At 47.4% G+C, this 26,164-nt stretch overlaps 1 protein-coding gene across 1 annotated transcript in view; it reads left to right on the top strand.

Moving 5' to 3' along the window:
- SERGEF (secretion regulating guanine nucleotide exchange factor) overlaps nt 1-26,164 on the top strand; it is a 271,874-nt gene that overhangs the window by 195,892 nt on the left and 49,818 nt on the right. Inside the window, exon 10 of the mRNA XM_063944109.1 lies at nt 5,634-5,670. Coding sequence (XP_063800179.1) covers nt 5,634-5,670 — 37 coding nt within the window. The remainder of the gene's footprint in view (nt 1-5,633; nt 5,671-26,164) is intronic.

The following is a 26,164-nucleotide window of genomic DNA, read 5'->3' as shown; positions in this document are numbered from 1 at the left end:
CTTTTGAGTGGGCAACCAGCCTAATGAAAGCTGAAGATCCCATTCTTCAGGATCCCCCGGCATTCAGTGATGCAGTTATTAAGAGATATGGTTCCAAAGAAATTGGTTCAGGTTCCTCTAGGTCACCCGTCTTATCTGCTGAGAGTTCACCGTATTCTGTAAATTCGGCACAAGAGTCTCAGCCCGTTGTTTTGACTGCAGGATGTGCTTTTCTCTCTTCTTCTAATAGTAGTACTTTGCCTGAAAGTTCAGCTCCCAAGGTTAAGAAACCAATCTCTGATTTGAACCCAGCCTTGCTGGGAGGTACCATCAGTTCAGACAATGTTTGGGGAATTACCTTGGTCAGACCTCAAGAACTTTGTAAAAATAAGAAGAAGAAAAAGAAATGATTATTGACTCTTGCCTTGTTAAAAATAAAAAATAAAAACATTTTTTTTTCTTTCCTTGTCTTGTGTCCAGTGGCCACCATCAAGGGGGGGAGGGGCACCGTTACAAGCTGTTGTCACAGCTTGTTTCTGTTAGACCAGTGTGTCAGGTTTTTTTTGTATCCCTTGTTTTGGAAAGTCTGAATTTTGGGGCCTTTGACCCCTCCTCAAGGGGGGGGGGGGTAATGTTATGAGCCACAGCTGTGGCTCATTCCTGTTTTGCATTTTTGGTAATGTATTTTATGTTATACCTCTGTTTCTGTTCCCCGTGGGTGTCATGGGGTGTTCGGAGCCCACCCTTAAAGAGAGGGTACTGTTATGAACCACAGGTAGTGGTTCATTCCTATTTTATGTTTATAAGTAGTCTTGCAGGCCAGGATTTCCCGTTGCTCTGATTTAAGAAGATTCTTGTTTGCTGCCAGTGGTGAGTCTGTGTGATTGCAGCTTGTTCCCATGTGTTCAGCCTCACCTGTCTGTTGATTGCACCTCTCAGTTGTGCAGCAGGGCAGCTGCACGACATAATTAATTAAGACTCTCTGTTATATGCTTGCTCAGTGCAATTCACAGACGCTGGTGATATTTCCAGATTTCCAGGTTTCTTGGGTTCCAGAGTTCTTGAGTTCTGAGCTAGTTCCTGTCAGTTCCTGAGCTCCTGTCTAGCAGTGTCTGTCTAGCTGCTTTGAGTGTCGGTTCCTGTGTCGATTCCAGTGTCTGGTCCTGTGTCCTGCCGTGAAGCGTTCCTGACCAGGAGTCCTGTGGCTTTGTCTGTGCCTGGTCGAATATTTGGCTTCTTGGTGTCCACCGGTCTGTCGTTTGGGATTCTGCCTGTCCTCCAGTTCTGAGAGTCTGTGTCGGCTACATTGGGGGTTCCTGTCCGTTTGCCAGTATTTGTACCGGTTCCGTTCCGTGAGTAGCGGCTTTGCCGCGTCCGTCGGCTCAGGCCGCAGTATTCTTTGGTTATAATTTGTTTCTGGTGTTTTGAAGAGGGTTCTGCTTGTGCTGTCCCCGCCGGTACACAACGGTATTGTGTCGGCGAGTGGACAGCATTTCCTTTGTTGTTCTTTTCCTTTGGAGGCGTGCCGCACATATATTTAGGTTTAGGGTAGTTAGTAGCCCCTAGCCTTCTGTTTGTTTTAGCTAGAGGTCCCCTTGTTATTATCCTGTCTCGGTTCACGCCTTGTCTCAATCTAAGACCTGGGGGCATCGGAGTTGGGCAGACCTAATCCGCCCTTCAAACGCGGCTGCCGTGGGCACAAGAAACCATAGTCACTCAGGCGTGAATGGACCACACGGGTGAAACAACGGAGGTAGGGTGCTAGGGGCTATTTCCACACCACACCTCGTTTCAGCGTCACGTTCTGGTGCTCAGGACTCACTACGCAACATCTCCCTTGTTCTGAGCACCAGGAACCTAACAATAATATCTACCTGCAATCTTCTTCTTGTCTTGAGCTGATGTAATACATAAAAAAAAAAAATATCCGCACAGATTAAGTGAACTCCTCCCAAGATGCTCCAGTCACCAAATGAATAAAAGTTTGGTATTTTATTAGCCAATCGGGAGGGATTTCTCATCCGTAAGAGGCGAGAGGCATAAAGGGTTATGGTTATAAGTGCTTACACAATGGGGGTCATTCCGAGTTGATCGCTCGCTAGCTAGTTTTAGCAGCCGTGCAAACGCTATGCCGCCGCCCTCTGGGGAGTGTATTTTAGCTTAGCAGAAGTGCGAACGCATGTGCAGCCGAGCTCTGCAAAAATAGTTTGTGCAGGGTCAGAGTAGCTCAAAACTTACTCAGCGTTTGCGATCACTTCAGCCTATTCGTGTCTGGATTTGACATCCTACACCCACCCAGCGAACGCCCAGCCAAGCCTGCGTTTTTTTAGACACGCCTGCGTTTTTGCAAACACTCCCTGAAAACGGTCAGTTGACACCAAGAAATGCCCCCTTCCTGTCAATCTTCTAGCTAGGAAAATGTGATTATGAATCCACTATAACAAGGCGCCACCTCTTAATTGTGCAACCATCACTCTGTGGTGGAGAAATTGAAAGTATATTTACGTTCCTTGTATATACACCAGTATCCTCTTTGCTCCAGAGCCCTGGATCTCACATGCTCAGCATATGCAAAGATAAATACAATCTCATGTGTAGTAATGTCAATTTAATACATAGATTTTGTATAACACACATGTAACATAGACAATGACAAAAAGGTTCCCACTATGGTTCCATCAAATGTCCCCAGAGGACTGAAACAATTATCAGATGGTGTGGAGAACTGGTGGATAAACAGTTCTCAAACAAGCGTTGTTATCCGAAGTCAGTCCACCCGGGTAGGCAACTCCAGAAGGGGCATCAGGTACCGTTCAGTGCTCTCCAAACAGCTTCAGGAACCAGGGGATCAGCAACACCTTACAGCCAATGCGTTTCAACCCCTGTCATCAGGGTCTTTTTCAAGGCAGTGTGTTGCTCTGTTCAACTGTTCCTTCTTTTAAACAAGAATTGTCCAATCAGAAAAACGTCCCATTCCCGCTAATCCTATTGCCGGAAATACGTCACACACAACTCCGCCCACTACACCCAACGATGCCCGTACTCCCGGAAGCTTCCGGATGTCCTTCTATAACCGCGCCTCCTCTTTCCGGAAGTGTATCGTCGAGTGTTGCGCCCGCTACAGCCAGCGGCGCCCAGGCTCCCGGAAATACGTCATCGGCATTCGTCTATTGCCGGAAGTTCCGTACTGCATCTCCACGGAAAATATGTGATCTCCTATTATCGGGATTAGCCATGATTGTCCCCTCATGCTTCCCATCCATAAAGCGGAAGTGTCAAGAAATTGTAAACAACATTTATCATTACTGGTCCCCTTCTCATAAACGTCCTTACAAACCATTATTTATCTGATCTGTAAATATAAAAACCCGTAAGATACATAAAATACATATGAGTGACATTAAAATTCATTAAGGACACAGAAACCATGATTATAAAATATTGAAAATGATTCTAAAAGATTATTTTATGAAAATATATCCATTTGCAACATGATCAATTAATATATGAAATTTATAAAAACTGATGGATCAAATTAAAATTAATAGACCATTAAAAATTGTTCAGACTATTCCCCAAGGTTATTGCAATGACAAATGGCACTACTTGTTTTTCTAATAAATCATAGGAACCATTTGAGTTCAAAGTCACTGTTTAAACCGTATGGGTGTAATGTATTGCACTCATAAATTAGCTGCATTTCTTTCCTAGCCAAGCTCGAAGCAGTATCTCGTTGGCGAAGATTGCCTTTTACCAGTTTTAATCCTGTAAATCTAATAATATTTTTCGTGGAGCTATTGTTAAATTTCTTAAAGTGGGACGAGAGAGCGTGTGTCTCCAGTCCCTTCTTTATGTTTCTACAATGCTCCCCGAGCCTGACCTTAAGGGCTCTAGAGGTGCGTCCTATGTAAAATAGGTGGCACGTGCATTCAATACAGTAGATGACATTGCTCGAATTACATGTCATGAATTCATTGACAGTTAACTTTTTGCCATTTATCTGAATGCTATCGAGTTTTTTTGTACCATCACTGCTAATCTCCCTACAGCCTATACACATTCCACATCTATGGAAACCTTTGGTGACAATCCTTGGTTCCCATCTTATTGGTGGAAGATAGCTGTTAACTAACTTGTTTTTTATGTTAGGGGCTTTCATATAAATAAAAGTAGGGTGTTCAGGAATTTTATTACCCAATACTGGGTCCTTCTTTAAAATATTCCAGTTCTTCCTGATGGACCGTTCTAAAGTTCTATATTGAGAATTATAGCTTGTAATAAATGCCCACTCAAATTTTTCCTGCTTGGTTTGTTTTAAAGTGCTAGTGCTTAAAAGGTCATTTCTTTTGACACTACTAGCCTTTTGCATTGCTGATTTTTTGATGTCCTCCTTATATCCACAATTTTCGAATCTTGTCTTTAATTCATGAGCTTGCTGTGTATAGATGGCCTCGTTGGTGCAATTTCTTTTAATGCGCTTAAATTGACCGTTGGGGATGGAGTTAAGCCAGTTAATATGATGACAGCTAGTGTATTCGATATATGTTCTTGAATCAGTTGTTTTGGTGTATGTTTTAGTCTGTATCTGATTATTTTCTACAAACACCGTGATATCTAAGAAATCAATCTTCAACTTATCGATATTAAAAGTGAGCTCAATATTTAAAACATTATCATTAAGATATGAACAGAAGAGATCCAAGCAGTCACGATCCCCTCGCCATATGAAAAAAATATCGTCTGTAAAACGTTTCCAGGACACCAGGTTCGCTCCGAATGGGTTGTTGTGCCAAATTAAATCCTCTTCCCATTGACCTATAAAAATATTAGCATAACTGGGAGCGAACCTGGTGCCCATGGCTGTGCCCACCTTTTGTATATAAAAATTGCCATCAAAAGTAAAATAATTATTTGTTAAAATGAACCTAATCCCTTCTTTAATCAAATCCTGAACATGATCTTCCAAAGTGCTCCTTCTTAAATATGTAGTTATGGCCTGTAGTCCTAATTCAGGATTGATGATGGAGTATAAAGATTTGACATCCGCAGTTACAAATATCATATTTTCTTCCCATTGTAACGTGGACAGGAAGAGCAAGAAATCTTTTGTATCCTTTAGATGGGAAACATTTTGTAAAACAAGTGGCTGAAGAAAAAAATCTATATATTCTGAAAGATTAGACGTGGCGGAATCAATCCCAGATACTATAGGTCTGCCCGGGGGATGGGTGGCATTTTTGTGGACCTTGGGGAGCAAATAAAGTGCTGGTGTGACAGGTTTTAAAATTTGTGCGAAGAAAAACTTTGCTAGAACCTGAGCACAACCACAAAGGGCTTAGTACCCGTACGTCGTGCGTGCATTGCGGGGTATACGCATGCGCATAGATGCCATTTTTTCACCTGATTGCTGCGCTGCGAAAATCAGCAGCGAGCGATCAACTTGGAATGACCACCAATGTACAAAGGCCAAAAGAATTGTATATACCCCATAGACGCCCTAGTAACCTATTATTTGAAAAGCAGCACAGCTGCATGTTCTACACTACCTCCAGAGCATTATCCAGTCATGTTATGCTGTATGTTGTTGGGTGATAATTCTGATGCTTATTCGCAATGCTTGCATTGATCTGTATTTTGTTTCATTTGCTCCACAGATTGCATGTGGATCTGAGCATACTTTAGCTTTATGTGGTAAGTGATTTAACTTTTACTACTTCATTTTCATTCAATCTCCTCTCAGTTATTTCTAGATGTATTATTGTCAAGTAGCAAATTCTTGAATTTATTAGTGCCTAATATTTTATGTATTAAGGAAATTTTACGAAAAATGTTGTCAGTGTTTATTTGAAATGATGCTTATTTTTCATACATTAAACCAAACAATATAATTAGGTTAACGTTTTACCGTATAGGGGTATATTCAATTAGGGTCTGATCCATTCCAACATGCATTTGTCGGAATGGATCCGACAACCCCTATTCAATGTTATCTCAATTCGACTTTTAAAAAGTCACATTGAGAGGAGGGACCCAGAGGAGGAGAGGGGGCGCGGGGAGACCAGCGGGGACAGCCGCGGGCAGACAGAGGAGAGCAGCGCTACAGTAGCGCTGCAGGAGTATGTCGCACAGCCGCCCGACCTCACGGCAGTGTCCACCCGGCTCCAGCAAGCGTGACTGCACTTGCTGGAGCCGGGTGGACGCTGCCATGAGTGGCGCGGATGTGAGACATCCTGCTGCAGCGCTATGCTGTAGTGCTGCTCTCCACTGTATGCTCGCGACTGTCCCCCGTCTCCCCGCGGCTCTCCCCCCTCTCCTCCTCTACGGTCCCTCATCTCAGTCCGACATTTTTTTATGTCGGACTGAGATGGTCGGAAACGGGGCCAAATTCGTCAGGATTTGGCCCCGTTTCACTCAAAAGTACGTGAATTGGCAGCTATACCGCCGATTCACGTACTATTCGACAAGTCGAATTCCACGACTTGTCGAATAAAAACTGATGGGACTGAATAGGTCGAATCACTATTCGACCTTAAAAAGTCGAAAACTGCCGTCTTTTCGACAGACGGCAGTTTTCGACCCTAATTGAATATACCCCATAATCTCAGTGAGATGCAGAATCATACGATTAAAGTCCAATCTTTATTTATAGGGGACACTAACACTCCATTGTCAAACCTACAGGGAAATAATTGTTACAGTTACACAAAGAGGACATAGGTCTCTTCAGGTGGGAACAATGTTGATGGGTGTGGTATGACAAGCCAGCACTCAAAGTGTCTACATCAAAATGGACCGTAGGTCAACATTGTGAAAATGTCAACTTGTTTATAATGTCCATTTAACATGTTGACACCAGAATGTCAGCATACTGTTTTGTGCTTATTTTAGCCTAAACCTAGCCATAATCCTAACCCTAAAAATAACACAAAAATGTCATGTTGACTGTTACGTTCCTGGTGCTCAGAACAGGAGAGATGTTGCGTAGTGAGTCCAGAGCACCAGGACGTGACGCTGAAATAAGGTGTGGTGTGGAAATAGCCCCTAGCACCCTACCTCCATTGTTTTACCCGTGTGGTCAGTTCACGCCTGCGTGACTATGGTTTCTTGGGCCCACGGCAGCCGCGTTTGAAGGGCGGATTAGGTCTGCCCAACTCCGATGCCCCCAGGTCTTAGAGTGAGACAAGGCGTGAACCGAGGCAGGATAATAACAAGGGGACCTCTAACTAAAGCAACAGAAGGCTAGGGGCTACTAACTACCCTAAAACTAAATATATGTGCGGCACGTCGCCAAAGGAAAAGAACAACAGAAGATACCACTGTCCACACCCCACACGGCACCGTCGTGTACTGGGGAGGACAGTGAAAAGCGGAAACCTCTGCAAAAACACCAGTACAAAACAAACGCTAGGATTAAACGGCCTAGGCCGCAACACACGGCAGAAGCCGCTACTCACGGAACCGGGAGAGAACCCCAATCAACAAGAACCCCCAGATGACTGCAACAGGTTCACTTGGACTGGAAGGATTCCCAGGACCGGCTTCAGAACTCCAGGACTCAGGAGCACGGGGAGCAGAATCGACCAGATACAGCAGACCAGGAGCAAACTCTGCAAGGCAGGAACAGCGTACAGGAAGCTATCACCGGCGAGGCTGCAGTGTGCTGGCTCCCATAAAAAGGCCCTGCTGGCCAATGACAGGAGGGCCAGCAAGACCAGCCCCCAGACACTAATTAATAATCCGTCTTATCTGGCAACGGGGAACGCGGTCCGCCAATGGCGTCCCCGTTGCCATGGACCCGGCGTCCTAGCGTTGCCAGGGACCCGGCGGCTACAGTACGCACGGCGTACTGGCGTTGCTAGGCACCGGGCGGGCAGCGAGGGAGGTGCGGTGGCCGTGAGCGTCGCCCGGAAGCAGACCGAGCGGCGCCGCGGACCGCGGCACCTAACAGTACCCCCCCCCCTTGAGGAGGGGTTAAAGAACCCCTAAAGCCGGGTTTCTGAGGAAATTCCTGAAAGAATAATTTCTTAAGTTTAGGGGCATGTAGATCCTTATCCAGGACCCAAGACCTTTCCTCCGGGCCATGGTCTTTCCAGTGAACTAAAAAATACAACCGGCCTCGAGAAACTTTGGAATCTAAAACCTTCTCCACCAAAAACTCTTGTTGCCCCAGAACATCCACCGGAGGTCTACCCTCCGGAGGGAATCTCCTGGAAGAGATATATTGCTTCAGAAGGGAACAATGAAAAGTATTGCCAATTTTGAGTGATTTAGGCAAGCGTAGCCGAAAAGCAACTGGATTGACCTTCTTTACGATAAGGAACGGTCCAATAAATTTGGGTCCCAATCTAGCCGAGGGTTGACGGAGCTTGATGTTGCGGGTTGACAACCACACTTTATCTCCCACATTAAAAGTGCATGGGCATCGGAACCTATCTGAAAAAATCTTTCCTCGGAAGGCAGCCTTCTTAAGGGCAAGGTGCACCTTTTTCCAAATCATTCTGAGACGGGAAGTTAAGGTCAACGAAGAGACTGGAAAATGAGGGTAAAAAGAATTGGCTCTAGGATGAAAGCCCAGGACCGAAAAGAATGGCCACTCCTTGGTGGAAGAATGACAAGAGTTATTATAGGCAAACTTGGCCAAAGGAAGAAATTCAGACCAATCATTCTGAAGTTTGGCCGAGTATAGTCGTAAATACTGTTTTAATGACTGATTAACACGTTCAGTTTGTCCGTTAGACTGTGGATGGTACCCAGATGTTAAAGAGAGTTTCATATTTAAAGAGGCACAAAAACGTTTCCAGAAACGGGCAATGAATTGTGGTCCCCGATCAGAGACAATATCCATGGGTAAACCATGGAGCCTGAAGACATGGCGGAGAAACAAAACTGCCAACTCTTGAGCGGAGGGTAATCGGGGAAGAGCAATGAAGTGGGCCATCTTACTAAAACGGTCTACTACCACTCAAATGACTCGGAACCCAGCTGAAAGCGGAAGGTCCACCACGAAATCCATGGATATATGTGACCATGGCCTGAGAGGAATGGCTAGAGGCATGAGTTGCCCGACCGGCAACGATCGAGATACCTTGTACTGAGCACAAACCTGACAGGAACGGACAAATTCCCTCACATCTTTAGAAAGATTAGGCCACCACACTGAGCGAGAGATTAATTCCAAGGTCTTAGAGATACCCGGATGACCAGAAACCTTATTATCATGAAACTCAGCTAGAACAGTGCCTCTCAGAAATTCAGGGACGAAGAGACGATCTGCAGGAGTGACACTGGGAGCCTGCTGCTGAAGCTGGACTAGCTGTGTAAATAAATCCTGAGTGAGGCCAGCCCGGATGACAGACGATGGGACTATGGGGGTAGTAGCCGAGTGGTTATTTTGAACCGGAAGAAAACAATGTGACAGGGCATCAGCTTTCGTATTCTTGGAACCGGGCCTAAAGGTGATGATAAACCTGAAACGAGTAAAAAACAGCGCCCAACGTGCCTGTCGAGCATTAAGCCGTTTAGCTGACTCAATATACTGCAGGTTCGTGTGGTCAGTGAACACAGTAATGGTATGCCTTGCTCCTTCCAACCAGTGCCTCCACTCCTCGAAAGCCCATTTAACTGCCAACAATTCTCGATTACCAACATCATAGTTGGATTCTGCGGAGGAGAATTTTCTGGACATGAAGGCACATGGGTGTAATTCCCGAGACTCCGGGTCTTCCTGAGAAAGGATAGCACCCACTCCAACCTCTGAGGCATCTACCTCGACAATAAAGGGGAGATCCGGGTTAGGGTGTCTGAGTACTGGAGCTGAGACAAAGGCCTGTTTCAAGGCCAGAAAGGCAGACTTGGCTTTAGGCGACCAATTGGAAGGGCCCGCTCCTTTTTTAGTCAATGCCACAATAGGAGCAACCAAATCTGAGAAGGTATGAATAAAACGCCTATAATAATTTGCAAACCCTAAAAAGCGCTGGATTGCTTTTAAGTTCGTGGGTTGTTCCCAATTTAGGATTGCCTGGAGTTTTTTTGGTTCCATGAAAAACCCCTTTGGAGAAATAATATACCCCAGGAAGGACACTTCTGTGATGTGGAAATCACATTTCTCCAGTTTGGCGTACAAATGATTTTCCCGTAACCTCTGAAGGACCAGTCGCACATGGGTAATATGTTGTTCAAAGGACTCAGAGTAAATCAAAATGTCGTCTAGATAAACGACTACGAACTTTCCTAGAAAGTCGCGAAGGACGTCGTTAATAAGATCTTGAAATACAGCAGGAGCATTAGACAGCCCAAACGGCATCACCAGGTACTCATAATGTCCCGACTGTGTGCTGAAAGCCGTCTTCCACTCATCCCCAGATTTTATTCGGATGAGGTTGTAAGCCCCTCTAAGGGGCCCTACACATTTCCCGATGCGCCGACGAGGTGCCCGACGGCCGATACGGCCGACGAGCGACCCGGCGGCGGGGGGGCAGTGACGGGGGGAGTGAAGTTTCTTCACTCCCCCCGTCACGCGGCTGCATTGAAGTGCAGGCAAATATGGACGAGATCGTCCATATTGGCCTGCATGCACAGCCGACGGGAGACCAGCGATGAACGAGCGCGGGGACGCGCATCGTTCATCGCTGGAGTCTCCACACTGAAAGATATGAACGAGTTCTCGTTCATTTATGAACGAGATCGTTCATATCTTTCAGAAAATCGGCCAGTGTGTAGGGCCTATAAGATCTATTTTGGAGAAGATAACGGCAGTACGGAGCTGATCAAATAGTACCGAAATCAATGGCAAGGGGTAGGTGTTTTTAACAGAGATCTTATTCAGAGCCCGATAATCAATACATGGTCTGAGCGACCCATCTTTCTTCTCAACAAAAAAGAACCCTGCACTCAATGGAGATCTTGAGGGCCTAATGAAGCCCTTCTTCAGACTCTCCTGTACATACTCATCCATTGCCGTAGTTTCCGGCCCAGACAGGGCATAGAGTCTCCCTTTAGGCAAAGAGGCACCGGGAACTAAGTCAATGGCGCAGTCATAGGACCGATGAGGGGGCAGAATATCCGCATTACCCTTGGAGAAAACATCGTCAAAGTCCTGATATTCCGAAGGAATAAGATCTGGGGTGACTGCCGCAACCCGGACTGGACGGGAAATACATTCCTTAACACAAAAGGGACCCCATCGGGAAATCTCCCCAGACCGCCAATCTATGGTGGGATTATGAAAGGCAAGCCAGGGGTGACCCAAAACTACGGGGACTGCCGGACAATGGGTAAGGTAAAACTCGATTTTCTCCGAATGTAGGGCCCCCACTGTCAGTTGTACTGGAGGTGTGCGGTGAGTGATTACCCCATTAGAAAGCGGACCACCATTCAAGCCGTGCATGGTGATAAGTTTATCCAAAGGTATCTGTGGAACGCCCAATGCCTGAGCCCAACCAAGATCCATGAAATTTCCCGCAGCTCCACTGTCGACAAAGGCCGACACCAACGAACTGAAACTACCAAAGGAAATTTTTACAGGAACTAATAAGGAATCATTAGAGGAGATCAATTGTAGACCCAAGTGAACCCCCTCACAATTCACTTGGTCAGAGCGTTTCCCTGCTTATTCGGGCAATTGCGTGCGACATGTCCCTTGCCACCACAATACAAGCAGAGACCAGAATTTAGCCTTCTGGTTCTTTCCTCTGGGGACAGCCGGGAGAGACCCATTTGCATGGGCTCCTCGACGTCCTCAGGGAAAGTATACACACATGGACTAGGCCTGAAACTAGCTCCTCTTTCAGCCCTCCGCTCCCGGAGACGACGATCAATTTTAATAGCAAGCTCCATGAGTTTGTCTAAAGTCTCTGGAGCGGGGTACTGAAGGAGACTGTCTTTAATAACTTCAGACAAACCGAGGCGAAACTGACTGCGCAGGGCCGGGTCATTCCAGCCACAGTCGTTCGACCAACGGCGAAACTCGGTACAATACGCTTCTGCTGGATTTTTCCCTTGCTTTAGTGCACGCAGGTGGCTTTCAGCCGATGCTTCTCTATCAGGGTCATCATACAAAAGGCCTAAGGACTTAAAAAAGACATCTACCGATAGCAAGGCTGCGTCATCGGCTTTTAACCCAAAAGCCCAGGTTTGCGGGTCGCCTTGAAGCAAAGACATCACAATCCCGACCCGTTGAGACTCAGTACCAGAGGATCGGGGCCTTAACCGAAAATAAAGTTTACAAGCTTCCTTAAAATTAAAAAAATCCTTTCGGTTACCCGAAAAACGGTCAGGAAGATGCATCTTTGGTTCTGGAATCATACTCAGGGAGGCTCGCAAAAGATCTTCCTGCGATCTCACCCGAAGAGTAAGATCCTGAACCATCTGAGTTAGTTCCTGAATCTGGTTGGCCAAAAGCTGGCTGGGATTCGGTCCTAATACTGCCGGATTCATGAGGCCGAATCTCAAGGCCCACCAAATACAAATAACTCTTTATTCTTTTTTGGGCCGGTGATAATGTTACGTTCCTGGTGCTCAGAACAGGAGAGATGTTGCGTAGTGAGTCCAGAGCACCAGGACGTGACGCTGAAATAAGGTGTGGTGTGGAAATAGCCCCTAGCACCCTACCTCCATTGTTTTACCCGTGTGGTCAGTTCACGCCTGTGTGACTATGGTTTCTTGGGCCCACGGCAGCCGCGTTTGAAGGGCGGATTAGGTCTGCCCAACTCAGATGCCCCCAGGTCTTAGAGACAAGGCGTGAACCGAGACAGGATAATAACAAGGGGACCTCTAACTAAAGCAACAGAAGGCTAGGGGCTACTAACTACCCTAAAAATAAATATATGTGCGGCACGCCGCCAAAGGAAAAGAACAACAGAAGATACCACTGTCCACACCCCACACGGCACCGTCGTGTACTGGGGAGGACAGTGAAAAGCGGAAACCTCCGCAAAAACACCAGTACAAAACAAACGCTAGGATTAAACGGCCTAGGCCGCAACACACGGCAGAAGCCGCTACTCACGGAACCGGGAGAGAACCCCAATCAACAAGAACCCCCAGATGACTGCAACAGGTTCACTTGGACTGGAAGGATTCCCAGGACCGGCTTCAGAACTCCAGGACTCAGGAGCACGGGGAGCAGAATCGACCAGATACAGCAGACCAGGAGCAAACTCTGCAAGGCAGGAACAGCGTACAGGAAGCTATCACCGGCGAGGCTGTAGTGTGCTGGCTCCCATAAAAAGGCCCTGCTGGCCAATGACAGGAGGGCCAGCAAGACCAGCCCCCAGACACTAATTAATAGTTGTCAGCAGCTGCCCTGCTGCACGAACAACGAATCCGTCTTATCTGGCAACGGGGAACGCGGTCCGCCAATGGCGTCCCCGTTGCCATGGACCCGGCGGCTGAGGACGCCCGGCTTCCTAGCGTTGCCAGGGACCCGGCGGCTACAGTACGCACGGCGTCCTGGCGTTGCTAGGCGCCGGGCGGGCAGCGAGGGAGGTGCGGCGGCAGACCGAGCGGCGTCGCGGACCGCGGCACCTAACATTGACATTCTGGTGCCAACATATAAAACGGTGATATTCTGAACATATTAACATTTTGACCATGTCAACATTAGGGGGTGTCGTCATTTTACATGTAGACATATTGTCCATGTCAGCATTCTTACTGTTGACAATCAGAGCGTGTCTACATTCTATATGTCGACCTTCTGACAGGATCCCAAGGTCGACAGCCTGCGTGCTACTTTACAACGAATTGCACTAGGCCCCAGTTTTGGCAGTATGTGTATAAGGGGCACTAGTACTGTGGGCATTATGTGTATAAGGGGCACTACTGTGTGGTGTAATATGAGCAAGGGACACTAATGTGTGCCAAAACTTGTATAAGGATCACTACTATGTGGTGTAATATTAATCAGGGGCACTACATGCAGTGTAATGTGAATAAGATTGAGCTACTGTATGGCGTAATTTCATTTGGGGTACTATTGTGAGGCCACGCCCCTTTCTTGTGAAGCCACATCCATTGTAAAACCACACCCCTTTCTTTCACCATTATACCTAGTACCTGTTGCCCCTTGCATCCAAGTCTTGCTCTGACTGGATATCCAACCAAGAAGATATGCAGTCACATTCATCTAAATATTAGCCATGACGCAGTATACATTTTACAGAGTCTACACCAGTGATATCTCAGATTCTGTCCAGTTATTTCAAATAACTATGTCTTACATATTTCTGTGTTTTAGAAAAGGTCCATGAAAAATGTAAATGTAGTATATTACACCCGTGTTTTCACCTGTTTTCCGCAGCAAATAAGAATTTTTTTTTTTAACAGCAATAAAAAAAAATCTTCTGGAATACGGTTGGGGGGGGGGGGGGGGGGGTTTGGAAGAAAAAGTTGCAACATTGAAAGGGCCAATACATCAGGGAAGTATTGGGACAATTCCCCATTCTCCCACTCTCCCGATACCAGGGATAGGGGATCGAGCAAATCCAACATGTTGGAAATCTTTGATTTGCTGATTCCAACCAAAACATTGGGGTAAATTTACTAAGGTGGGAGATTTTTAGAACTGGTGATGTTGCCCATGGCAACCAATCAGATTCTACTTACCATTTATCTAGCTGCTTCTAGCAGATAATAGATATAATCTGATTGGTTGCTATGGGCAACATCACTAGTTCTAAAAATCTCCCACCTTAGTAAATTTCCCCCATTATCTGGATCAGTGGATCTGAGGGTTTTAACGGGTTCGGATTTACTCGGTTCTTTACGCCAGAATTATCGCCATTTCTTATTTTCTGGATTTTTCTTATTGGCTAACCAAACCACATGACGTCCGATAGCCAATAAAGAGATTTGGGTAAATCCGTTTAAAACAGAACCCGCTCATCTCTAGTTTTAACATACATTTTTTTGTTACCCGATTTCCAGACGAATCTCCAATCCTCAATGTCCACTGATCTGCATTTTTGATCGCTCATTGGGTTGGCATCAGAGAATCGTGCACCCTGATGTATGGCCTGCCTAGCAGATAATTGTTTTGCAGAGTGCAACAACATTGTATCAATAATATTACAAAGTTGCAGTAGTATTGACTGCATGGCAAGTTTTTTTACTGCCAATTAACTGCTAGATCAATTGGCTAATAACCCCCAAAAAATGATTCCTAGGCCAGTATTTACTAAAAAATCCGAGTTTGGTCGATTTGTGTTTTTTTTTCTAAGTCCCAATCCGGGAATTTACTAAGCACCAATCTCGGCAGTGTCTGGTCTATTCGTAATGGTTTGAATGACAACGTCCCGAAATACGAATGAATAGACCATCGGTCAAACGCGGCTGTTATTTCATAGAATACGGCCATTCACTATTCATTCGTATTTGGGTGTTAGTCTCTGAATGCTCAAGTGCGGGTCTGTTTTTTTTCGAATCGTTAAAAAAAGCAGAAAAAAAATAGACCTGCTTTTTCCAGTCGAGTTTGGATAACCATGCACGGATCAGTGAGATCTGTGCATGGTTATCTATGGGAAAGGGTCTGTTTAGTTTAAAATCAGAAAAAAAAATTGTGTGGGGTCCCCCCTCCTAATCATAACCAGCCTCGGGCTTTTTGAGCCGATCCTGGTTGAAAAAATATGGGGGAAAAATGACAGGGGTTCCCCCATATTTAATCAACCAGCACCGGGCTCTGCGCCTGGTCCTGGTTCCAAAAATACGGGGGACAAAAAGCGTAGGGGTCCCCCGTATTTCTGAAACCAGCACCGGGCTCCACTAGCTGGGGAGATAATGCCACAGCCGGGGGACACTTTGATATCGGTCCCTGCGGCCGTGCCATTAAAACCCCAACTAGTCACCCCTGGCCGGGGTACCTTGGAGGAGTGGGGACCCCTTCAATCAAGGGGTCCCCCCCCCTCCAGCCACCCAAGGGCCAGGGGTGAAGCCCGAGGCTGTCCCCCCCATCCAAGGGCGGCGGATGGGGGGCTGATAGCCTTTTTGAAAAAATGTGAATATTGTTTTTAGTAGCAGTACTACAAGTCCCAGCAAGCCTCCCCCGCAAGCTGGTACTTGGAGAACCACAAGTACCAGCATGCGGTGGAAAACCGGGCCCGCTGGCACCTGTAGTACTACTACTAAAAAAATACCCCAATAAAAACAGGAGACACACACCTTGAAAGTATAAGTTTATTACATACATGCACACCTCCAAACATACATACTTACCTATGTTCACACAAGGGTCGGTCCTCTTCTCCATGTAGAATCCATGGGGTACCTGTTGAAAAAATTATACTCACATAATCCAGTGTAGATCTGTCCTCTTCTGTTCTCTGTATAATCCACATACTTGTCAAAAAAATAAAACGCAAACCCGACCACGCACTGAAAGGGGCCCCATGTTTTCACATGGGACCCCTTTCCCCGACTGCCAGGACCCCCCCCCCCTGACTCCTGTCTAAGAGGGTTCCTTCAGCCAATCAGGGAGCGCCACGTCGTGGCACCCTCCTGATTGGCTGTGTGCTCATGTAGTGTCTGTCAGGCAGCACACGGCAGTGATACAATGCAGCGCCTATGCGCTCCATTGTAACCAATGGTGGGAACTTTGTGGTCAGCGGTGAGGTTACTTTCGGTCAACCGCTGACCACAAAGTTCCCACCATTGGTTACAATGGAGCGCATAGGCGCTACATTGTATCACTGCCGTGTGCTGCCTGACAGACACTACAGGAGCACACAGCCAATCAGGAGGGTGCCACGATGTGGCGCTCCCTGATTGGCTGAAGGAACCCTCTTAGACAGGAGTCAGGGGGGGGGGGGGGGTCCTGGCAGTCGGGGAAAGGGGTCCCATGTGAAAACATGGGGCCCCTTTCAGTGCGTGGTCGGGTTTGCATTTTATTTTTTTGACAAGTACGTGGATTATACAGAGAACAGAAGAGGACCGATCTACACTGGATTATGTGAGTATAATTTTTTCCACAGGTACCCCATGGATTCTACATGGAGAAGAGGACCGACCCTCGTGTGAACATAGGTAAGTATGTATGTTTGGAGGTGTGCATGTATGTAATAAACTTATACTTTCAAGGTGTGTGTCTCCTGTTTTTATTGGGGTATTTTTTTAGTAGTAGTACTACAGGTGCCAGCGGGCCCGGTTTTCCACCGCATGCTGGTACTTGTGGTTCTCCAAGTACCAGCTTGCGGGGGAGGCTTGCTGGGACTTGTAGTACTGCTACTAAAAACAATATTCACATTTTTTCAAAAAGGCTATCAGCCCCCCATCCGCCGCCCTTGGATGGGGGGGACAGCCTTGGGCTTCACCCCTGGCCCTTGGGTGGCTGGAGGGGGGGACCCCTTGATTGAAGGGGTCCCCACTCCTCCAGGGTACCCCGGCCAGGGGTGACTAGTTGGGGTTTTAATGGCACGGCCGCAGGGACCGATATCAAAGTGTCCCCCGGCTGTGGCATTATCTCCCCAGCTAGTGGAGCCCGGTGCTGGTTTCAGAAATACGGGGGACCCCTACGCTTTTTGTCCCCCGTATTTTTGGAACCAGGACCAGGCGCAGAGCCCGGTGCTGGTTGATTAAATATGGGGGAACCCCTGTCATTTTTTCCCCCATATTTTTTCAACCAGGACCGGCTCAAAGAGCCCAAGGCTGGTTATGATTAGGAGGGGGGACCCCACGCAATTTTTTCCAGGATTTTAAAGACTTTAATGAATTTTTTAAGGTACACAATGAAGCCCTGCACGGATCTCACAGATCCGGACGGGTTTCCTTGTGTTTTTTCAGGCAGTGTTTTACTCATCACTCCCGTAAAACACTGCCTGATATTACGAATCACATCGACATCGGAAAAAACGATTGTGCAAAACTCGGCAGCTTAGTGAATGACCGTATCAGGATTCAAAAAGTTGCAGTAAAATGCACCCGATACCGGGGTCATTCCGAGTTGTTCGCTCGTTATTTTTTTCTCGCAACGGAGCGATTAGCCGCTAATGCGCATGCGCAATGTCCGCAGTGCGACTGCGCCAAGTAAATTTGCTATGCAGTTAGGTATTTTACTCACGGCATTACAAGGTTTTTTCTTCGTTCTGGTGATCGTAATGTGATTGACAGGCAGTGGGTGTTTCTGGGCAGAAACTGGCCGTTTTATGGGTGTGTGCAAAAAAACGCTACCGTTTCTGGGAAAAACGCGGGAGTGGCTGGAGAAACGGAGGAGTGTCTGGGCGAACGCTGGGTGTGTTTGTGACGTCAAACCAGGAACGAAACTGACTGAACTGATCGCAGATGCAGAGTAAGTGTCGAGCTACTCAGAAACTGCTAAGAAGTGTGTATTCGCAATTCTGCTAATCTTTCGTTCGCAATTTTGATAAGCTAAGATTCACTCCCAGTAGGCGGCGGCTTAGCGTGTGCAAAGCTGCTAAAAGCAGCTAGCGAGTGAACAACTCGGAATGACCCCCACCATTCGAGTTCAAACACCCTTCAAAACGGACAAAACACGAATATTAGTAAATAAACCCCCTAGTATGTACGGTAAGCAGTGAGGATTGTTAATAGCAGAGACTGATTTGAATGATAACTATTCTCTGTATATTAAAAAAAACCTGTTAATAATTAAGTCATTAGATCAGAGCTGGCCAAACCAGTCCTCAAGATCTACCAACAGTTCACATTTTCCAGACCACCTAGCTGGAGCACAGGTGTCATTACTAATTAAGATGTGCTGCATTCATTCCTACCTGACAATGCTACAGATCTCCAGGAGGTCTGGAAAACATGAACTGTTGGTAGATCTCGAGGACCTGTTTGGCCAGCCCTGCATTAGAGGATGTACGGTTTTCCTCATCTAAGATCGCTAGCTAACACATAGGTATAAACAGCTTTACTATAAATCATTTTTAAATCTTATCTATTGGGGATTTTTGTGATTTGTGTTGAGGTGCCTTTTTAGCATAATAAAAAATTTACTTGTCATTAGAACAGATATAGGGGTCTATCCTATTAGCAGCGGAAATTTACCGCCGCTAATAAATTCGCTGGGGGCTATCCTATTAGCACGCGGCATGCTGATCTCCCGATGCCTGCTTTTATCGTGGATTTTGCTGAGGTACGCAAAGCATAATCCCCAATAAGCAGCCGCAGGAGGCCCTTTTTGTGGCGATAACACATTGGTCCAGGAACTTATCCCTTATCCCACGTGTTATCGGCCGATAGCAGGTAGTGCACGGGCTGCAAAATCGTTGATATTAGCCAATTTTTTCTTTGTGGTAAACTACCGCTGGCCAGGGCCGGATTAAGGGAGGAGCAACAGGGGCTGTTTTCTGGGGCTCCCACACAGGGTAATCAGGAACTGGGACTGCTTAGACTGTATACAGAGCAGAGTGTCCGTGACGCTGATGAAGGGATTTGGGAGCTGCTCTACCCTGCACTACATGCAGTCTGAGCAGCGGCAGCCCGTCCTAATTGCAGGGTTGGGGGGCGGGGAGGGGGGTGTTAGGGTTGCTCTATGGCCATATTGGGGGGGGGGGGTAAAGTGGACAGTTTATTGGATGGGGCCCCTACAATTTAGTTGTCCCAGGGCCCCCACTAGCGTTAATCCAGCCCTGTCGCCGGCAGTACAATATCCCCATAGGTTGTAGAAAACACATTCTGTAGTGATTCCTGGATTTTTATTATAGACTGATGAATGTAGATCATTGCATCTAGCAGGGCCGCCCTGTGCCTCGCCCTCCCTCCCCCCACCTCCTCCCACCTCCTCCCTGGCATGTGACGTCATGGCGTCAGGAAAAAGGGACCAGGGTCCACTAGGACTAGGAAGGAGGTTAGCGTCTGGCGCGTCCTGAGGCTCTCCAGGCAACAGGGTGCCGTTCCACACACCCTACAAGCTAAATATTGGTGGTGCCGTGGGGGAGCAACAGAGCGACCCCCTAAACCCTGCTCTCTCGGTTGCTGCACCGTTCGCCACCCCTATATACCACCCTGGTATCTGCTTTATAAGAACCTGTATTTAATACACTTGATACCTAAAATATGCACAGTAAGGTAGATGTATTTAAATGATACTTACCTACTTCTCACAGAGGTGCGATTGGTGTCATCTCGGCTACGCCCCTGCTGCACTATGCTGTAATCTATTCATTGTGCAGTAAGGTGCAATGCCACAATGGCGAGTTTCACCACGAATTGTGTCATCAAGCCCTCGGACCACCCACTTCACTGGGGAAATGGGCTGTATCCAGAAGACTGGTCTGCTTTCCCGGGATTCTGGGAAAACTTTAGGTATCTCCCGGACATTCCAGAAGAGTGAGCAAGCATGACGCATATGTTGGTGTGCATGTTACTGTGGTTGTGAGGGGATCGGTATGGGATCCCGGCGTACAGGATGCCGGCTGTCACTATACCGACAGCGACATCCCGTCCGCCACAATGCTCGCAGTGGGGCGAGCTCATCAAGGCCCCTTGCGGGTTCACTGCACTTGCCACGCTGCGGGCACGGTGGCTCACTTCGCTTGCCACATGTTCTATTCTCCCTCTGTGGGTGTCGTGGACACCCATAGAGGGAGAATCACCTACCTCGCTAGAATTCCGACGTCTGCATTGTACCCGTCGGGATTTCTGCGTCGGCATTGCGAACGCCAGAATCCTGACGATCGGTATTTTAAACGCATACCGTTATGAGCTGTGTCATCCTCTTTCTTTTTTTTTCTGACTTACCCACAATTCAGTCTGCTGTGCACAGTTCCACATTCAGGATGAAAAACAGAACAAAAAAAATATAACAAATAATGAATGGAAAAAGTAAAAGATAAACTAAAGTGTATGAATTGTACAGTTTCCTGAAGTGTGTGATACATGTTCCATGGTGACTATTCTGTGGACAGTGTCTGTAAGGTATTACACATTTTAATTGCAAACATCTATGTTTAAAATATATGCAAATATCCAGTATGTATAAAATGCATCAGCAGCCTTTTATCTGATTAGTAGGAGTCTGGTAATCCCTACCCTGAGTCACCCGTATGCTGCAGTCTGCCTCATTAATGCAATCAGCAAATACCTAGGCTCCTTGCAGAAGCTTATTTTCACTCTGGTAACTTACTTTCCATCGTATACACTGGAAAAGTGCAGTTTATTTTTCTCGTTTTACTTTGTTAACACAAATATGTCCTCACGTACATTGGGGGTAATTCTGAGTTGATCGCAGCAGCAAGTTTGTTAACAATTGGGCAGAACCATGTGCACTGCAGGGGGGGGCAGATACTATGTAACATGTGCAGAGAGAGTTAGATTTGGGTAGGTTATATTTCTCTAACGTCCTAAGTGGATGCTGGGACTCCGTAAGGACCATGGGGAATAGCGGCTCCGCAGGAGACTGGGCACAACTATAAAGAAAGCTTTAGGTCTAACTGGTGTGCACTGGCTCCTCCCACTATGACCCTCCTCCAGACTTCAGTTAGAATCTTGTGCCCGGCTGAGCTGGATGCACACTAGGGGCTCTCCTGAGCTCCTAGAAAGAAAGTATATTTAGGTTTTTTATTTTACAGTGAGATCTGCTGGCAACAGACTCACTGCAGCGAGGGACTAAGAGGAGAAGAAGCGAACCTACCTAACAGGTGGTAGTTTGGGCTTCTTAGGCTACTGGACACCATTAGCTCCAGAGGGATCGACCGCAGGACCCGACCTTGGTGTTCGTTCCCGGAGCCGCGCCGCCGTCCCCCTTACAACGAAGAGTTCCGGAAAATCGGCGGCAGAAGACTTCGGTCTTCACCAAGGTAGCGCACAGCACTGCAGCTGTGCGCCATTGCTCCTCATGTACACCTCACACTCCGGTCACTGATGGGTGCAGGGCGCTGGGGGGGGGCGCCCTGAGGGTAATATATGACACCTTGGCTGGCAAATCTACATCATATATAGTCCTAGAGGCTATATAGATGTAAAATTACCCCTGCCAGTATTCCAGAAAAAGCGGGAGAAAGTCCGCCGAAAAAGGGGCGGGGCCATCTCCCTCAGCACACTGGCGCCATTTTTCCCTCACAGCTTCGCTGGAAGAAAGCTCCCTGGCTCTCCCCTGCAGTCTGAACACTACAGAAGGGTAAAAAAGAGAGGGGGGACACTAAATTTAGGCGCAGTATAGATATATATATATGATATATAAAAAAGCAGCTATAAGGGAAAACACTCATTTATAGTGGGATCCCTGTGTTATATAGCGCTCTGGTGTGTGCTGGCATACTCTCTCTCTGTCTCCCCAAAGGGCTTTGTGGGGTCCTGTCCTCTGTCAGAGCATTCCCTGTGTGTTTGCGGTGTGCCGGTACGGCTGTGTCGACATGTTTGATGAGGAGGCTTATGTGGAGGCGGAGCAAATGCCTGTAAACGTGATGTCACCCCCTGCAGGGTCGACACCTGAGTGGATGGTGCTGTGGAAGGAATTACGCGACAGTGTCGACTCCTTGCATAAAAGGTTTGACGACATACCTAATATGGGACAGCCGGCTTCTCAGCCTGTGCCTGCCCAGGCGTCTCAAAAGTCATCAGGGGCTCTAAAACGCCCGCTACCTCAGATGACAGACACAGATGTCGACACGGATACTGACTCCAGTGTCGACGACGATGAGACTAATGTAACTTCCAGTAGGGCCACACGTTACATGATTGAGGCAATGAAAAATGTGTTGCACATTTCTGATGTTACCCCCGGTACCACAAAAAAGGGTATTATGTTTGGAGAGAAAAAACTACCAGTAGCTTTTCCTCCATCTGAAGAGTTAAATGAAGTGTGTGAAGAAGCGTGGGCTTCCCCTGATAAAAAGATGGTCATTTCTAAGAGGTTACTAATGGCGTACCCTTTCCCGCCAGAGGATAGGTCACGCTGGGAAACATGCCCTAGGGTGGATAAAGCGCTCACACGCTTGTCAAAGAAGGTGGCACTACCGTCTCCGGATACGGCCGCCCTGAAGGAATCTGCTGATAGAAAGCAGGAGGCTATCCTGAAATCTATATATACACACACAGGTGTTATACTGAGACCGGCTATTGCTTCAGCCTGGATGTGCAGTGCTGCTGCTGCGTGGTCAGATTCCCTGTCAGAAATCAGAAAATATAGATACCCTAGACAGGGACACTATATTGCTAAACGTAGAGCATATAAAAGACGCACTTTTATACATGAGGGATGCACAGAGGGATATTTGCCGGCTGGCATCCAAAATTAGTGCAATGTCCATTTCTGCCAGGAGAGGGTTATGGACTCGGCAGTGGACAGGAGATGCAGATTCCAAACGACACATGGAAGTTCTGCCTTATAAGGGTGAGGAGTTGTTCGGGGATGATCTCTCGGACCTCGTTTCCACAGCAACTGCTGGGAAGTCTACATTTTTACCCCATGTTCCCTCATAACCAAAGAAAGCACCGTATTATCAGGTACAGTCCTTTCGGCCCAATAGGGGCAAGCGGGTTAAGGGCGCGTCCTTTCTGCCCAGAGGCAGAGGTAGGGGAAAGAAGCTGCAGCATACAGCCAGTTCCCAGGAGCAAAAGTCCTCCCCCGCTTCCTCTAAGTCCACAGCATGACGCTGGGGCTTCACAGGCGGAGCCAGGTACGGTGGGGGCCCGTCTCAAATATTTCAGCAATCAGTGGGCTCGCTCACGGGTGGATCCCTGGATCCTTCAAGTAGTATCTCAGGGGTACAAGCTGGAATTCGAGACGTCTCCCCCCCGCCGTTTCCTCAAATCTGCCTTGCCAACCACTCCCTCAGGCAGGGAGGCAGTGTTACAGGCAATTCACAAGCTGTATTCACAACAAGTGATAGTAAAGGTGCCCTTACTTCAACAAGGAAGGGGTTACTATTCCACAATGTTTGTGGTACCGAAACCGGACGGTTCGGTGAGACCCATTTTAAATTTGAAATCCTTGAACACATATATAAAAAAATTCAAGTTCAAGATGGAATCGCTCAGGGCAGTTATTGCAAGCCTGGACGAGAGGGATTACATGGTATCACTGGACATCAAGGATGCTTACCTGCATGTCCCCATTTACCATCCTCACCAGGAGTACCTCAGATTTGTGGTACAGGATTGTCATTACCAATTCCAGACGTTGCCGTTCGGTCTATCCACGGCTCCGAGGGTCTTTACCAAGGTAATGGCCGAAATGATGATACTCCTTCGAAAGAAGGGAGTTTTAATTATCCCGTACTTGGACGATCTCCTGATAAAGGCGAGGTCCAGAGAGCAGTTGTTGGTCGGGGTAGCACTATCTCGGGAAGTGCTACAACAGCACGGCTGGATTCTAAACATTCCAAAGTCACAGCTGGTCCCTACGACACGTCTACTGTTCCTGGGGATGGTTCTGGACACAGAACAGAGAAAAGTTTCTCCCGGAGGAGAAGGCCAAGGAGCTGTCATCTCTAGTCAGAGGACTCCTAAAACCAAAACAGGTGTCGGTGCATCACTGCACGCGGATCCTGGGAAAGATGGTAGCTTCCTACGAAGCAATTCCATTCGGCAGGTTTGATGCAAGAACCTTTCAGTGGGACCTGTTGGACAAGTGGTCCGGATCGCATCTTCAGATGCATCGTCTGATAACCCTGTCTCCGAGGACAAGGGTGTCTCTGCTGTGGTGGCTGTAGAGTGCTCATCTTCAAGAGGGCCGCAGATTCGGCATACAGGACTGGGTCCTGGTGACCATGGATGCCAGCCTTCGAGGCTGGGGAGCAGTCACACAGGGAAGAAACTTCCAAGGACTATGGTCAAGTCAGGAGACTTCCCTGCACATAAATATTCTGGAACTAAGGGCCATTTACATTGCCCTAAGTCAGGCAAAACCCCTGCTACAAAACCAGCCGGTACTGATCCAGTCAGACAACATCACGGCGGTCGCCCATGTAAACCGACAGGGCGGCACGAGAAGCAGGACGGCGATGGCAGAAGCCACAAGGATTCTCCGATGGGCGGAAAATCACGTGTTAGCACTGTCAGCAGTGTTCATTCCGGGTGTGGACAACTGGGAAGCAGACTTCCTCAGCAGGCACGACCTCCACCCGGGAGAGTGGGGACTTCAATCAGAAGTCTTCCAAATGATTGTAAACCGTTGGGAAAGGCCACAGGTGGACATGATGGCATCCCGCCTAAACAAAAAGCTAGAAAAGTATTGCGCCAGGTCAAGAGACCCGCAGGCGATAGCGGTGGACGCTCTAGTGACACCGTGGGTGTACAGGTCGGTTTATGTATTCCCTCCTCTTCCTCTCATACCAAAGGTACTGAGGATAATACGGAGAAGAGGAGTAAGAACTATACTCATTGTTCCGGATTGGCCAAGAAGGGCTTGGTACCCGGAACTTCAAGAAATGATCTCAGAGGACCCATGGCCTCTACCGCTCAGACAGGACCTGCTGATGCAGGGGCCCTGTCTGTTCCAAGACTTACCGCGGCTGCGTTTGACGGCATGGCGGTTGAACACCGGATCCTGAAGGAAAAGGGCATTCTGGAGGAAGTCATTCCTACGCTGATTAAGGCTAGGAAAGAAGTAACCGCAAACCATTATCACCGCATATGGCGAAAATATGTTGCGTGGTGTGAGGCTAGGAAGGCCCCAACGGAGGAATTTCAGCTGGGCCGTTTCCTGCACTTTCTACAGTCAGGGGTGACTATGGGCCTTAAATTGGGTTCCATTAAGGTCCAGATTTCGGCTCTATCGATTTTCTTCCAGAGAGAACTGGCTTCACTACCTGAAGTTCAGACTTTTGTTAAGGGAGTGCTGCATATTCAGCCCCCTTTTGTGCCTCCAGTGGCACCTTGGGATCTCAACGTGGGGTTGGATTTCCTAAAGTCACATTGGTTTGAGCCACTTAAAACCGTGGATTTGAAATATCTCACGTGGAAAGTGGTCATGTTGTTGGCCTTGGCTTCGGCCAGGCGTGTATCAGAATTGGCGGCTTTGTCATGTAAAAGCCCTTATCTGATTTTCCATATGGATAGGGCAGAATTGAGGACTCGTCCCCAGTTTCTCCCTAAAGTAGTATCAGCGTTTCATCTGAACCAACCTATCGTGGTGCCTGTGGCTACAAAAGACTTGGAGGCTTCCAAGTTGTTGGACGTAGTCAGGGCCCTGAAAATATATGTTTCCAGGACAGCTGGAGTCAGAAAGACAGACTTGCTATTTATCCTGTATGCGCCCAACAAGTTGGGTGCACCTGCTTCAAAG

Source organism: Pseudophryne corroboree, chromosome 11 (assembly GCF_028390025.1).
Source record: "Pseudophryne corroboree isolate aPseCor3 chromosome 11, aPseCor3.hap2, whole genome shotgun sequence".
NCBI classification, from domain to species: Eukaryota; Metazoa; Chordata; class Amphibia; order Anura; family Myobatrachidae; genus Pseudophryne; species Pseudophryne corroboree.
This window is presented reverse-complemented; position numbering and strand designations above follow the sequence as displayed.